General features: G+C 38.5%; 1 protein-coding gene and 1 long non-coding RNA gene across 3 annotated transcripts; both read right to left on the minus strand.

Moving 5' to 3' along the window:
* Positions 1 to 4,405: 4,405 nt before the first annotated feature.
* Positions 4,406 to 6,504, minus strand: LOC142613815 (uncharacterized). Its single transcript, XR_012840312.1, has 4 exons — positions 6,369 to 6,504; positions 6,000 to 6,072; positions 4,977 to 5,042; positions 4,406 to 4,680 (listed from the first exon to the last, which is right to left on the minus strand). It is a non-coding gene; the product is annotated as an uncharacterized LOC142613815 (long non-coding RNA).
* A 311-nt stretch (positions 6,505 to 6,815) lies between these two features.
* LOC142613814 (F-box/kelch-repeat protein OR23) lies at positions 6,816 to 11,048 on the minus strand. 2 transcript variants are annotated; one of them, XM_075786321.1, is made up of 2 exons: positions 9,974 to 11,048; positions 6,816 to 7,395 (listed from the first exon to the last, which is right to left on the minus strand). In XM_075786321.1, exons 1-2 carry the CDS (start codon positions 10,969 to 10,971, stop codon positions 7,104 to 7,106), a joined length of 1,290 nt encoding a protein of 429 aa, XP_075642436.1. In that variant the 5' UTR covers positions 10,972 to 11,048; the 3' UTR covers positions 6,816 to 7,103. The 2 variants fall into 2 exon arrangements, with proteins under 2 accessions (XP_075642436.1, XP_075642437.1); XM_075786322.1 differs by having other exon boundaries at positions 6,816 to 7,367; positions 9,974 to 11,032.
* Positions 11,049 to 16,275: the final 5,227 nt, after the last annotated feature.

Consider the following 16,275-nt stretch of genomic DNA (forward strand, 5'->3'; position numbering starts at 1 on the left):
GTCTGCTACATTTGTTGGAGGGACATTGGGCTCCACAGTCTGGCTCAAGACTTTCTCGGCATCCCCACCCCCTTCCATCTCTTTGTTGGAACCTGAAGGCTCTGTAGGATCTGGAACGAGCTTTGGGGCCATAGGAGGAAGAGCAGGAAGAGTTACCTCAGGGGCAGGAGCAACAGCAGGAGCTTCTTCTATCTCCTGTATGTCCAAGGGAAGCCAAACGTTCTCGGGCTTTCTCAGCTCCGAGGCTGAAGGAATCCTTGCTACATTTAGAGCTTCCTTCCAGACTTGCTGACAGTACTCCCGGCACAAGGCAGCGAAAGCCTCTGTCAGCTACTCTTCTGTTGCAACTACCCCTTCCTTATAACTCGCCTGCTTGGCGGCCTCCAGAGAGTGTTTGAATGCGCCAGCCTCCTCCTTCATTTGCATAAGCTCCTTCTCCAAATCCGAGCGCTCCTTCTGGGCTTGGGAGAGCTCGTCATCCTTTTGGTGGAGAAGCTTGCACTGCCCTTCTATTTGGGTCTTCATAGTTTTCAGGTTGGCCTCGACACCGTTTCTTTCTCTTTTGAGATCAGCCACCTAAGAGACGAGTTTCTCATTTTCAGCGAGGGCCTGACCTAAGGACTTCTCAGTCTCCATCCGAATGTCTGCCTCCATTCTGGCCTTCTTCCTAGAGTCCTCAATGAACTTCTCGGCTACAAAGACTTCTTGGACAGCCTACCATGAAGTGTTAGAGAATTAGATATAGTCTAACACTCATTAATAATTCGATGTTACGAAAAATGAAATGTACATAAAAAGTTAAAACTTACAAGGGCCAGTTCCTTTTTTAAAGACAAGAACAGTTGAGGTTGGCTCATTTTTTCCAAGGTTTCCATGTCCTTGGGTAGCAAAAGAGGGCGTTCCAACACCTCGGCCAAGTGGTGGGCATGGCCTTGTTGGATTGCCCTAATACTGGACTGGCAGGAGATTGGTGCGCCATCCAGTCTTAAGTTAGGAGACCAGGTAGCTGGTGCTCGGCGCACTTCGGCTACGTCTCTGATCTCCCCACTCTCTACTGAACGAGCCCGTCCTTTGCCCTTGTCCAGCTTCTGCTGCTGAGCTGGTTGTGGTTGTTGTCGGGGCTTCTTTTGTTCTTTGCCGCCAGTCTCCTTGGCCTCCCCCTTTCTTTTCTTTTTGGGCTCCTCAGCTGGAAGTTTGGGCTCGGCTGGAGGGGGGGGGAGGCGGCAAAGATGGAAGAGCTTGGGACCCTCCCGCCCTCTTCTGAGCGACTTTTTCGCCTCTCTTATTTAGAAGGCCTTGAAGCTTGTCCATGTCCTCCTCGGAGTCGTCTTCTAGGTGGGCAACAACTAACCCTGCAATTCCGGAGGCCTCAGTGGGCTCTTCTTCCTTGTCAGAGAGTATGACGAACTGGTTTCCTTGGGATCTGTCGACGTCCTCGAGCTGGAAGTTATCTATTTCGTCGTCTAAGGTGTGTGAAGAGGACACCTGCTCCTCCGGGACAGCAGTTGCTTGGAAGTGTGTTGAGAAGGGGATCGTCGCAATAGGACGGCTGTACAGAATGGTGTTGGGGTCATCGGGAAGCTTGTGGTCGGCTAAGAAGTGTGGCCTGGCTACGTGAATCCTTCTTCGCCTCCGGTCACCCGCAATTATTGCGTTCTCGATCTCCTGGAAGTCCGAGGAGATGGGGGTATATCCTAGAATCAAATGAGCCGCCCTAAGTTGTAAGTCTTCGCTGACGAACACCTCAGAGTGTAGCACTCAATTCAAATCTGCAACGTTGCAGTGGCTTAAGCGTGGGCGCACGTGTTCTTTATCTGTAAAGAAAGGACACCAAACCAAACAAACGTGGTCAGATTCGGTGAACATGTAATAAACGAAACTCAAATAGTTTGTAAAGGCAAATAATATTTTAAGATGTTCAGATGGAGTTATAGGGCGGGAAGTTAGATCCTAAGGTGTCGTACCTGGATCTCCCCACTCAACTGGGCAGTGGGGTTCGTCGTGCCAGTTGCCTGAGACAATGAGGTAGTCATCCTTCATGCCTTTATTGGACTTGGGCAGACAGGAGATTAACCTAACTACGTTAGAGCGGGATTTGATATAGTAACCTACTTTAGTGAGTTTGTGGCATTCGTACATAAAAGCGACATCATGCCAGGTGAGGTTCAGACCCATCTGCTCGTTTAGAGCATCGACGCTTCCCAAGACTCTAAAAACGTTGGGAGCGCATTGATCGGGACACAACCGATGGTTACAGAGGTACTCCCTGGTTATAAGTTTCATTGGGAGGGTCATCCCACCTTCTACAAAGGCGACTATTGGGATGATGACCTCTTCGGTGTTCCTAAAATTGGCCACGGCTTCCGCCGAGCAGTATTTTAAACCTACATCACTGGGAATGTGATATTTGGCTCTAAAACCCTCCATCCCAGAGGCGGTATCAACTAGACACTTGAACTTTCCCATGGGAAAGGAATGAAAGACTAAGTTCTAAGAGGGAGAACAGTTAAGAGGGGAGCTGAGGATAGGGTCCGAGGAGAATGGGTTAAGGAAGAGAATAAGCACTTACAGATCTGAAGTTGTGCGAATTTCCACGGATTTCTACAGAGAAAAGGTGATTACTGATGTTTTGATGGGATTAGCTTCTGAAGAAATAAATGAAGGCGCAGGTTCCCAAAGCGTCACGACGTGCGGGAAAGCGGTCTCGAAATTGCATTCGTCCTGCCCAAATTTTCAGGGGGTAACAAGGGCCGTTGGATGCATATCTCACTGTTGAACGTGGGAGATAGGGTGTAACTTACGGTAATAAATGCGCGCGTTTTTGAAAATAAACCGCCAAGTGGCATCCTCTGGAACACGGAACGGTCTCCACACATGCAATTATTTGCAAAACGTGTGGGGTAAAGTCCTCATTGGATCAAAACCCTATTTTTCTCCTCGGATGATGAAAAATAGAGTTTTGAGGGGCTATTGTGGGGAGTGAAAAGATCCAAGTGGGCATATGGTCCTTTGGACTGTAGCAAGGAGGGCCGACCTGCTCTTGAGCTAAGAATTTGTTAGTACTGCGAATCGGCCCATACGCCGAGGATCTGAGGACACATCCGAGGGTAAGTTTTTCCTCGGATAGACCCAGGAGAACTCGGAGCTTCACTATGAAGGTCAATGCAATATTCCGGAAAGACTGTTGGTTAAAAGGGGGAAATCCTGAACCTTCGAGCTACACCGATGTTAGAAAAATACCAAAAGTAAAGGCTGCCACCTTCACATTAAAGACTCTGCACCTACCTCCCTAGCCGCATTAATGGGGAAGTGACCCCTGAATAGTAGAACTGAAACTTCTAGTCACTATTCAAAGGTACTAAGAAAAGAAATATCTAGGAGGGAGGGGGTTGGAGCAACACGTGGATAAAAGCATCAGGAAAAGAAGTATTTAAGGGGGATGAACGCCAAAGAAAAGGGGGGTGGGTAACTAAGAAAGAAATTAAGAATTGTAATCTTTAAGAAAGAAAGAGAAACAATACAGAAGTAGTCCTCGGCTTACGTCCGAGGAGGTTTATTTGCAATTATCGTTTGTTATATACAAGTGCTTGCACATCTTAGCCTGTTATTAAGTTCTCAGTACTTCTAATCTAGATTTCAAGCCCACACTCTACACATTTCATTGTTTAAGGCTCATTGGGCCTGAGCCCATAGTTGTCTTAGAGTCCAGGTGCAATTGTGCACTTACATGGACTATTCATGAGAAATTTAAATATTAAAATCACAATACAAAAGTAGACGAGCTAATTGAGAAATATAGCATTGTTATGGTACGATTGAGACACTGCTTGCAACACAAATTAGAAACAACTTCATGTTATTTGTTTCAAGTTACCAGAAGATAATAGAGCATGCTAAAGGAGAACTCATTAACTAAAAATATAAATCATGCAATGAAAATCATCTTGGCAAACTCTATCCTCTTAAATATTTTAGATCACCAAATATAGAAAAGTGCAGTGTTAATATTCTTACAAATCTTAATATTATTTTAAGAAAATTTAGTTTAATTTAATTTATTTTTTGAGAATAAGGCCAAATATTCCATTAATAAAAAATCATATAAGTTATTATTATAATATTAAAGTGTGAAAGAACATCTTCCATCCACACCAATCTTCTTGTGACATGTTTAGCATATCTAACAAGGCTGTGAGCCGCAAAGTTATCTTGTCATCTAACATGTAAGAAATTAATTTGCCTAAAAGACTATGCAAAAATCTTACCATCCTGAATCAAAAGACCAAGCGAAGCAAAAGAAACCTCATATGATATCAGGGAATTTATAATAAGCTGTGAAGCTCCCGCAACTATCACCTTGGTAATCCCTAAGTCTAGAGAAAACTGCAAGGCACATTTTGAATCATAGAAGCAATATTCAAACCTCCTTTTTTTTGGTTAACAACAAGTCTTATTAAAGCTAACCCGAAAGAGTGCGGGCATTGGATACAGTAGTTTCAGTAATTACATTAGGAGCGCTTCTACTAGCGCTATAAAAAGATAAGACATTCAACATAGATAGGGGAGGGGTTACATTAATAAACAAAAGCCTCCTGCTGCAAGCTACCCATCTTAGCTGAAGAGTCAGCAGCTTGGTTAGCAGTGATTGAGATGGACCTGATGGAAAGCTTGTAGAATGTCCTGCATTCAGCTACCAAAGGCTGGGTTAGTCTATTAGTGGAAGAAAGCGAAGTTATGAGATTAACTACTTTAGAGGAGTCCACATTAACTAAGACTGAATATTAAGTTGTTTTGCCATGCAAATCCCATCTCGCAAGGCCCAGAGTTCAGCCATTAAGCCTAAATATTCAAACCTCTACTATCTCAGACAATGACCCCTATACCAACCCGCTCTTCTTCCTTAAATACAATTCCATCATTTGCTCAAAAAAAAAAAAAAAAAAGAATTCCATTAAAACTTATTTTAAAGCAATCACCTGGGGGGATGCCATAAAACCCGAGCTCTGTTTTGAGGAAGGGAGAGGATCAGCAGATGTCCTAATCTGGTTCAACAGAAAAATAAAGAAAAACATATGAAGTTTTTTGGTTTGTTTTTTATTATTTTTTACATAAAAGAAAAACAAATAATTATCCAAATTGCTTTGAGGCCATTTCTCTCTGTAATGATATGCAGCTAAGAACATTCAGTCATTAATCTGCCAAGTAAAATATTCTAAGAACATTGAAAGCAATGGTCATCATCAATTAAACCTATAGACACCGCACGTATCTTTTTATCATGATTCAATAGACTTAATTCATTATTTTTGTGCAGTCATGGACCTTCCATCATGAATGCATTCAGAATATTACAATTCAGTATCACCACAATAGGTTAGAATGTTGAAGAGATACTGTGGCATGTATAAATTCACGTTAGTCATGTTCTCTAATAAGCTCGTCATATTTCTTCATTCATTAATGCTATTGCCGGAGTTCAATAAAACCATTGAGAGCTGAATTGGGATTTGCATTCACAAATACACAATGGTTAATTAAGAAAGACATAATACAGGGAAAACAAATAGAAGCATCACAGCCTACAAAACATTCCAATAGAACAAAATTTTAAAGCAGATCAAATCATTCATTAATGCTATTGCCATTGCATAAACTATAAAGTGCTCTGGGGTTAATAAACCCTGTATTGATATCTGATTAAAGCATGAAAGAGAAGAATGGAAGCTAATTAGGTAAGACTAAATGGTAGAATAAATAGCCATGTTAGTAGTCGTCACAATAATTCTGTTGTTGAAGAATGGAAGCTAATTAGGTAAGACAGAAGACTTGAGAGTAAGAGTAATTAAGGAAAAAAAGGAACTTTCTTTCTGGCTGAAAAACATAAATAAAATAAAAGCAAGTGGTCTTTAAAAAAGGCAAATCATAACCATCAACAAAACAACCAAAGAAATGACGGGAGGGAATTCCAGCTACTAGCATACAAAGGAATGGCATTTTACCATAATAATGTCATCATGCATGCACTTGAAAACTTCAGAAGCATCACAGTTCTTTCTGGTTAACAACAAACACCTGAAAGCCAGAACAAGAAGATCACAACGTTCAAAACTATTCCTAAATCTAAATCTGAATTTGTAAGCTTAATCCTTTCTTTCCGTACCTTTTTTCAGCTACCAAACAAACTTTAATGTAACTAAGAAAGAAAATTATTTCATACGAAGCATTTTATTATCATATAAATTACGAAGAAGAAATTCTTTAAAAAAAATCTCCAACCCAAGACACCAAAAGGAAAGAAAGGAACCTAAACTGGAGCTGAAATCTTGCAAGGGATGGAGAAAAAAAAGAAAGAAAAAGAGATGATTCACCTGTTGTGTTGAGCCAAAGTACCAAGAACCACAGAGAATCCCCTTTTATCATCTGCTTCCCTCTTTCACACTCTAATCTCAAAACCCATAAACAAATACCGAGCAGGTAGAAATCCACCTGCTTTTTGCTCCTATCATTTCAATCATCCTTGTGCCCTCAGCGACTCACTGTCCTTGCCTTCTCTTTCTCTCTCTCTTAAGTCTCAACGCATCCCCTGCTTGACATGTCTATACTCTATAGCAGAAAACCCAACACAAATGCAATAGATCATATATTTGAAATTAGTCAAAATACAAACTTACCTCCAGTTGTTTAGGCTTTCTAAAGCTGTTTCATTACACCACAAACAAAGGCCAAAACTAGACAAAATAAAAGCATAACTAGAAAAAAAAAAAAAAATATATATATATATATGTACAGAAAGTCAATAGGACTGAAAATTTACATAGACAATTGTTTTTTCCTGGACTGAATGAGTTGTTTACTCTATTAAGGTTACAACTGAGACATTATATAGCACTTACATCCATTCAAACAAACACGTAAAGCTGTACATTGAGGTCTATATAAATAAGCCAAAGGCAAACGACCACATCAATTAACATCAATCACTCACACATGAATCATTCTTTTTTTTTTTCCCTTGCTTTACCCTCTTTTTCTATCTGCTGAGATAGAGTAAATTTGTGGTTTGGTAAGAATACTTGCAGCACACAAATGAGAATTACTATAGTTCACAATCGAATGCTGCACATTACTGCAGTATTAAAATCTAAACGGTGAGGGAATGGTGACTTTGTAATGAGAGTTCTCCAGGTCTTCTTCTTGGGATGGTAGATCTGGATGTAAAGTGTTCCAGCCCTCTTATGATGTCGCTTCCTTCGGGTTTCTTGTGGATCAAATGCATTCAATAGGGTCAATACATGCAATTCCCCATCCAATTCAACAAAACCAAATGCTGAGTTATGAGGATTTTTTTTTGGAACATGCGACTCCTCCTGCCAACGGTTTGAAGCCATGTCATATCTGTAATGCAGTAAAGATAAAAAGAAAATGAGTGTTTCCAAGTAGATCAAAAAATGACTCTTGTTAATCATGTGGAACTAACAAAAAAGTGAAAACCATAAATGCAGGGTTCTAAACTGATCATTAACATATTAAAGGGAACAGCAATAGTTATAGCTACCATATCCCTAAACTTTGTGTAAAGAGTTTTTTGAATAGTATAGAGACAAAAATAACGATGAAAAAAGAACTTTTTCAATAGTTTAGGGATGAAAAACAAAACTTTTGTAAAGTTTAAGGACATAAATAGAACATTTTCAATAGTTTAGGGACGAAATATGAACTTTTCAATAGTTTAGGGACGAAATATGAACTTCTTAAATTTTAGGGATGAAAAACAAACTTTTGGTAAAGTTTAGGGACCAAAATAGTATTTTACCCAAAATAGCAAGTCCACAAAATCAGGTAAAGGCAAAGGAATAGAAGTGAGCACACCAAATGAACATGCAAGGATTTGGGTGTACATGGCTTATGATTTAAGAAATTGTATATTAATTACATTCAAAATGCTACCTTAAGCAAAATTAATCAAATAATGTAGTATGAAGTCCCATAAAATTGTGCCTCTTCTTTTCTTAGGTTATTTCAGGCAAGATTCCACTGCCATTGCATAATTTTGATTTTATTAATCAGTCAGATGCAAGACCCTAATAGATACAGTTAAAAAACTATCTTAGGCACAATAGGCCTTATAGTCCAATGGAATATCCACCAGCCAAAACACAATATCACATCCAGCACAAAATACGTCCAAACTTTTAACTCAGAAGTGACATTTATCTCTTTGGCAACTCATAAAGCTTGGATTCCTATATTCAAGAGAAACTAAGTCCATGGCATCAGGATGTCTATTTAACATTAGATTTAAATTAAAGCCACTTTAAAACTTTAGTAGCAATTTAAATAACAGTTATGAGAATATTTCACTTTCTACCATCCAGAGAGTGGGATAGTGAGTGAGAACAAACACATGTACTTGCATGCGTGCACATGCATGAGAGAGAGAGAGAGAGAGAGAGAGAGAGAGCTATTGTTTTGCATTTTTATATCTACACTTGATGGAGGACCATGGCAGCGACCATTGAAGACATATAAAAGGCATCCTAAGACTTTTAATTAGTTTTAAGTGGTAGGGGTATTTTAGTAATTTTCTGTATTCTGGAATGGGCTGTGTTATTAGTCCATCGGGTTTTGTTTTAGTTGTATTTAAGTTTAGTTATTTAATTTGGGTTTAGTATTAAAGCCCAAGGAGTATCAGTGTATCACAGCAACCAAAATCTTGATTTTCACCTTTGTTTCATTCCTAAAGCCCTATTAAACCCTGTTCCCCTTGTCCGACGTCAATACCCCTCTCTAAAACAAAATGATTCAATTCTCACAAACTTCAAAAGTTGTTTCCATTTTCAACACAAATCTTGATTATCACTATTTTAAAATAAAATAAAAAATTTTCAAAAATAAATAAATAAACAGAAGAAAGAATAGTAGATTAATGCTAAACAAAAGCACCTTTACAACTCCAAATTTCAAATTCCTTTTGCTTCTTCCATATTTTTACAAAACCATAGGTAGTAATGATAATCTCATCACCACATGTGCCTTAGTGTACAGTACAAGTATGTGATGAATGTGAATATATGGTTAAGAGCATGTAATATAAGCCACCATCCACTTTCCCAATATTTTACATAAATTTAACATCCTCACTTGCAAGCCAAAGAATTCTGGAACATATAAGAGAAAAGGAACAGATAAGGATTTATGGCAACCTGTTCTAATACATCAGTTTCTATCAACAATTTGAAGATCCAATCCAGTACCAAAATGATGGAAGAAGCGAGGAGGGGGTAAAGAAAAAAGGTACACTCAAAATAGTCCATTAAACTACGTTATGTAAAGACATTTAGTCTTCTGAGAAATAATTCAAAAATGTGCTCTGCTCTGTGCGTTCTCAATTACGTGGACTGGAGTATTTATTTAATTAAAATAAATTTTCATTTGAACTCAAATAATCAATATATTATAGGTGGGAGTGAATGATATAGACCAGAAAAAAAGGGGAATGAAATCATTAGAACAGTAGCTCTCCCTCACCAGTCTCCTCGTCCTTGGACCACCCCAGAGTCCAGAGTCCAGAGTCCAGAGTCCAGAGGGACTTAAAGACGCAAAGCATGAACTACTCCAACCAGAGAAGCATTCCAGCAGCAGAAACTTTCTAATTAAATCCATATAAATCATACTTCACCTTTCTACACTCTTCACTCACACATATTTAAAAGCTAATTCAAGCAAAAGGAAATAATCGCTAACAAGCTAGTATATGTATGTCATCAAACTGTGTTCACACCAGAACACAGTTAACAAAAACTAAACCTCAGCAGCACAAAAGTGCAAAATCAATATGATTACCACACATATTTAAGCAAACGCGCCACAGCCAAATTTACAAATGAGAAACAAAAACAGAAAATGTAATTGAAATGAAATGAAAATGAAATACTTGACTATAAATAAATAAAAACCGCATTGGAAAAAGAACCTGAAAATATGGTTGCCGTCGAGCATAAAGACCCCAGGATGACCCGATCTCTCGTGATCCTCGACAACCACAATCTTGCCAACCCTGACTCTCTCCCCTTGTTCCCACATATCCCCAACCTCTCTCCAGTTCCCACACCCAGTGCTGTTGTTGAACTGCATGACCACAGCGTCCCTGCAATACTCATCCACAGGGAACACCCCACCTATCGTCCTCTCCTCCCCGTACCCTCCCATCACCCAAAACCCGCTCTTTTCTTCTTTCTCCACAACGAACCCCACGCACCCGGCTCGCATACCAGGCAAACGCTCCAATTCCACCCACTCGTTCTTCCCGATATCGTATCGCTCCACCGAATTCATTCTAGTCCCGGCCGCACTGAATACCGGGTGGCGGGACCCACCTCCGGCCACCAAGATATGGTTGTTGGATCCAGCAGCGCAGGCGAAACTCCCCCGCGCGTGTATCATAGGGGCGAGGGATTCCCAAGAATGGGTGGTGAAATCGAAGCGGAAGGTGGAGGAGGAAGGGGAAGGGCGATCAATGGGGAAGGATCGGGTGTCGAAGAGGGACCCACCGAGGACGTAGAGGTGGGCTCCAATGGAGAGGGAGGTGAAGTTGCAAAGGCCGTAGGTGTGGGGGTTTGGGGGTGTGGTTGGGAGTGGGGCCCAGGCCAGGTTGTCCCTGTCGAAGAGGAAAGGGGACTCCAGTGATGGGTCTTGAGGGAAGATGCAGAGGAGGTGGGACTGGGAACAAAGTTCTCGGCGTCGAAGTCGGCGGAGGGTTTTCGATGAGAGGAAGAGGCGCCACGATTTGCAGGTGGCCTTCAGCCGCGCCTGGTGGGAGTAAGGTATCAACGACAGGATCAGCGCCGCCACATCCTTTGGGAGGCCAGGAATTAGGGTTAAGCTTTCATCGATTTCGACTTCGACTTCAACTACTGAAGCAGAAGCAGAAGCAGAAGCAGAAGAAAATGGAGGAGGTTCTGGTTCGGTCATTTCATTTCAACAACAGAACAAAACAACGCTAGTGTGATAACATGACGAATCTATCTGCATTTTAGCTTTACTATTCTATTTATTTATTTATTTACTCGTTTCCACTTTCTCAACGCCTTTTGCGAGCGAACAGTGCAGAATTTTCAACGTTTACACGTGGCATCTTCATGTGAAGACTTGGGGAATAAGCAAAACCAATCCCATTTTTTACAAAATTGTGGGTTTGTTTTGTAAGATTGTTTTAGTAATGTTGTTTATAATTTTTTTTAAATATATGTAAGTAAAAAAGTGTGTAAAGATACGTGTAAAGTTGTTTAAATATTAAAAATTGTTGCTCAAAATACCCTACTAAACAGGCCCTATATTGCTCAAAACTTCTTAATCATTTAGTAGCGTTTGATAATGTTGTTTTGGTAATATTTTTCACTATTTTTGTTTTTTGTTTTTACATGGTTTTGATCACAAACTTATACTAGTGTGTACGCTCGGGTTTTGCGCAAGTTTATACGTGGTTCACCATTAGAAGCAAACACAAAGATAACACTAATATGTGTTATCGAAGAGGAAATCGAAGAACTCGGCGAAAAAGTTCTATACCGCCCGCCAAGTGGTAAAATGATCCACTAGAAAATCAGTTGGGATATATGAATAGCAATAGAATCTCTAAGCCCTTCAAGTTTCTTACTCCAACAAGGTTACGCCGAACTGTGTCTTTTTTATGTTTTCGAATTCCACAATAAGCTTCATATTGCATCCGCCATCCTTTGCATCTTCTATTGCTTCCCAAGCTCCAAAAACATTCTCAACATTTTGAATTAGTGTGGATAGTGTTTGGTTACAAATATCCTCTCAATGGGTATAACAATGGGAGAGAGAAGGAGAAGAGACTACAAAAATTTCTTTCTAAGAATGAGTAGCTCTCTTTCTAACAAGGTGGGTGTGTTGTAGAAACCTCTCTTAGGGTTTTTCTCTCAATAAACTCCTTACAATTTCTATGGGTAATGAGAGTATATATAGTATGAGAGGTGGAAATACAAAAAGTCACAATTTTCAGTAAAACAGGGGAACTTCGTGGGTTACTCACGACTGGTGCAAGTCACAAATCCAAGTCACAAGTTAACCTCCTGGATAGGCTATACTAAGCTGGACACCTGACCTGACTGTTCATCTTCTTGCATGTGCTTCTCATGTGACCTTCAGCTGTCTTGATCAAATTTTCACCACTTCATACTAAACTCATTACAAATAAATCCCATAAAAATACAATGAGATAAAATAATTATATTACAACACCTTTTTTGTCATGGAATAAGCCAATGCAAATGTTATGAGAAAAATCATAACTTAACAATCTCCTCCTTTGACTATTCCGTAACAAAACACCCTAAAACAGACTCTAAACTTAAACGTGAGTTTGGGAATAGTGACAAAACTCATTCACACCTAAATCTAGAAGCTGTGATGAACTTGAAACATATATACCTGTAACCTGAAACACTTGCACAAAACACATTAGACTCTCAAGGTAAAACAAGTAATAAAAAGACAAGTATAATGTAACAAGTAAATTGCAATCAAGTAAACATGATGTGAAACATATGAGCAACTTGATCGTACAACAAAACAGTCATATAGAAACGACTACAATGATTACATAGCAAAGGAAATGATCATCCAAACATTAAGCACAATAGCATAAGGATGTATGCATGTTCAACACACAAATACAATGCAATGAAAACAACAAAGTATAGATACTAAATATAACTCAAAGCACCATAAAGCAAACAAGAAAACAAACATAAAGAAAAACAAACAAAATAGAGTTTTCTTATTAACACAATGTCTTCTTCCCTTGATATACGTCTCTCTCCTATAGAGTATCTCTCCCCCTATGAATGTGCACAAGAAATAAAATTTCTCCCCTTAAAGATGTGCACAATAGTAATATAGAAATGACAAAAACTCTTCGATATACTACACTACTCTAGAGTATACTCTCTCCCTTTTTTATACGAATAGACAAAGGGATAAGGAGAAATGAAGGCAAGAGATAAACGTATGAACAAGGATATAGATGCATGTAGGGTGCAAGATAAATGAGAAATAAAGTTAAAACAAAAGACAAAATAAAATGCTACAAAGCATAAGGTAAACATGACATGTTAGGATAAGGCAACAAGGTATAAACCAATGCATGACAAGGATAGCAAGGTGTGTGCAAGAGGTTGCTATGTGCAATGCATGACCAAAGCATGGCAAATGCACATGTGGGGTGTTAATGTTTTAAGAAATAAGGTTTCAAGTTCAAGTGTTAAAACTATACAAGTTTGTCCAAGAATCAAGTGAAGAAGTGTTGTTCATTAAAGCTCAATAGCTTACTTGACAGCTAGTATCATCAAGGTTTAAAAGAGTTGTTTCAGCCTGAGGCTCGACAGCTGCTCGATAGATAGGGTATCTGTCGAGATTTATGAAGTTCAATTTTTCAAAGCTGATTTTCATTCAATCCGTGAATGTATGTTTGGGCTTTATTTTCTCACAACCCTAAACATATATAAGGATAATTTTAAGAGCCATCACAGGTAGCACAATTGCACAAAAATACAATTCCACAAGTGTGAAGAAGTGTGACCGGAAACCTAGTTTGCCCTAATTCTTCTTTCTCTTAAAGAAACTGCTGTGTTTGTACACCATAGGGCTTTGTGACCAAACAACTTCATGATCTTCATCGTGTGATGAATAGAAGAACTTTACAGCTAACATCCTTCTCAAGTTGATGATCAAGTCACGTACTAGGATCCGCGCATCTTTTGGTTAGTCACGTACTGGGAGCCGTGCATTAAAAGGAGAGATTGTTACTACAGAACAAGTCCAATTAGGTATTAGGGTAAGGGTTTAACTGTAGGTTGGTATAAGGTACTAGTATTCCTTAACTTGTAACCGCTTGTTTTGATAATAGTGGATTATTCGGAGTGGTGACCTTAAAATCACTTGGTGGGGTTTTTGCTTCGAATGTTTTCTCCATTCGTAAACATATCACCGTGTTAATTTATTTTCTGTTGCATATTAATTTAGTTGGTGATTTGTTTGTGCTGTCACGTACATTGCATATTAATTTGATTAATTAATTAAACTTGGCTAATTAACTAATTAATTCATCACAAGAAGATCAATACATTTTTGGCCTATTATGGGGCAAAGTGTGTTAAATACACAACCAATGTACCAAACATGTTCCTAATGAGGAAATATGAGAAACCCCAAAGTTTGGTATTCATTGGAGTTCAAACAAGTAAGAATGTGCCTAATAAGCATTTTATTAAACACCTAGCATGCACACTATGAATAACAATGTGAAACAATACATAAATATCATGAAATCCACCCTTAATACATGTTCTTTTTGCTACAAGGGGCCAACATCCAAAGAAAATCATCAAAAGAAACAAATCCCATACAAAAAAATTTGATAAAAATTAAGTTTTCCCAACCCCTATTATGAAAATCGCAACCAAGAGCACAAAAACTTTTCAAATCATAATCTAAGGATCAAAATCAATGAAAAGAGTTTAGAATTACCTAAGAGATGTTAATGGAATGACAAACCATTCAAATTGGTTGTGTTTTGATGTAAAAATATTGAAAGAGGGGTTTTAGAGAGGATGGGAGAGGTTTAAAACAGGTTTCTCACGAAAAGCCTTTCAAAAAGCTGATTCTGGGTGTTTTGCGACTAGGCGAGTCACGATTGAGTCGCCAATGAGTTGCGAAAGCCTCTAGATGAACTCACAACTTGTGAATGAGTCGCCAAAACTCATGACTCGTGAGTGAGTCACCAAACAAGTAGCCAAAACTCACTACTCGTGAATGAGTTGCCAAACGAGTAGCCAAAAATTCTGACACCTATTTTTCAATACAAAACATGCTTAAAACAATGAAAAACAAAGTAAACACTAAACATGAACACAAAGAGTGATAAAAATCACTTCCAAATACATATAAAATGATTAAATTTTTTTTTTAGTTTGGTCAAACATGTAGTTGAGCACACATATAACACATTTAATCAAGTACAATCGAACAAATGAATAAAACATTTATTGAACATTAGACCTGTGTGTTGTGTGTGTGTATCAAATGTGGAATAGTCCTTAATCTAGAGTGAAGCTTTAATGATCAATTCAATCAAGTTATACACAATTAGTACTAAGTTAAGTGGTCTATCTCAATTATAGAAATGAACATATATGACCTCCCACAAGAAAATGATTACATATCTTCGAAACTTTTCATTTGGCTTCTTTTCTTGTGATCATTTTTTATCTTTACATCTCATTTTGAGATTGATGCTTAAAATTTTTTATATTTGAATTTGATGAACAAGCTTTTGGCTTTTGGCACCATACATTTTAAATATATGTCACTTTCCCTTTTTCCTAGTCAAATACTAGTTTGTGCGACAGCTTTTCAGCTCATTATCTCTTTTCGAGATTTAACATTAGTTGAGCTCTTAAGAAAAAAAAAAAAAAGTGGGAAGAGATATAGACACAAGTCTATGCATATATCAAAACCAACATGACTGTTGACTAATCATTTATGACAAGCTTGAAAATCGATTTACAACAATCATACATAGATGTCAAGATTTTTCTTATATTAATAGATGTGCATACATTACAAGCTAAGAGCAACCACATTAGTGGTTGCAAAAATGTGCAAAATACAAAAAGTGCTCAATTTTGCACATTTTAACCCTAAAAAACACCCACATTAGTACTTGTAAAAATGTGCAAGTATACACAACTGCTTTGCAAATGAACAGTAACCATGCATATATGCACGGTTACTATTCATGTGCAAATGATTTTTTTATTCTTTTTTTCTCTCTCTTCTATCAAACTACTTCTCTTCCTCTACGTCTACAACAACCAGTAACTTCCCCAACGTCTACAACAACCTAGCGTGGCAAAATAGGAAGAAGGAAGAAGAAAATAACCACCCAACCACCAAACCTAGCACCACCACCAAACACTGCAACCTAGCATAAAAAATTAACCTAAAATCTAGATGAAATCAAGCAAAACCCAAAAGAAATCAAAGCCAAAATTAACCAAGCAAAACCCAGATGATCACCACCACCCAACCACCACCACCATATCAACCCCCAGATGATCACCAACACCCAATACCACCACCACCACCAAACCTAGATGATCACACCGTAATTAGAGAACCAAGCAAAACTCAGATGAAATCAAAGCCAAAATTAACCAAATCAAACTCAGATGAAATCACCACCACCCAACC

This window comes from Castanea sativa, chromosome 10 (assembly GCF_040712315.1).
Source record: "Castanea sativa cultivar Marrone di Chiusa Pesio chromosome 10, ASM4071231v1".
Classification (NCBI taxonomy): Eukaryota; Viridiplantae; Streptophyta; class Magnoliopsida; order Fagales; family Fagaceae; genus Castanea; species Castanea sativa.

Coding starts and splice junctions, on each gene's coding strand:
- LOC142613814 (XM_075786321.1), bottom strand. CDS start 10,971: ATGACCGAACCAGAACCTCCTCCATTTTCTTCTGCTTCTGCTTCTGCT. Junction 7,396..9,973: donor GACGGCAACCATATTTTCAG/GTTCTTTTTCCA, acceptor ACTGCATTACAG/ATATGACATGGCTTCAAACC.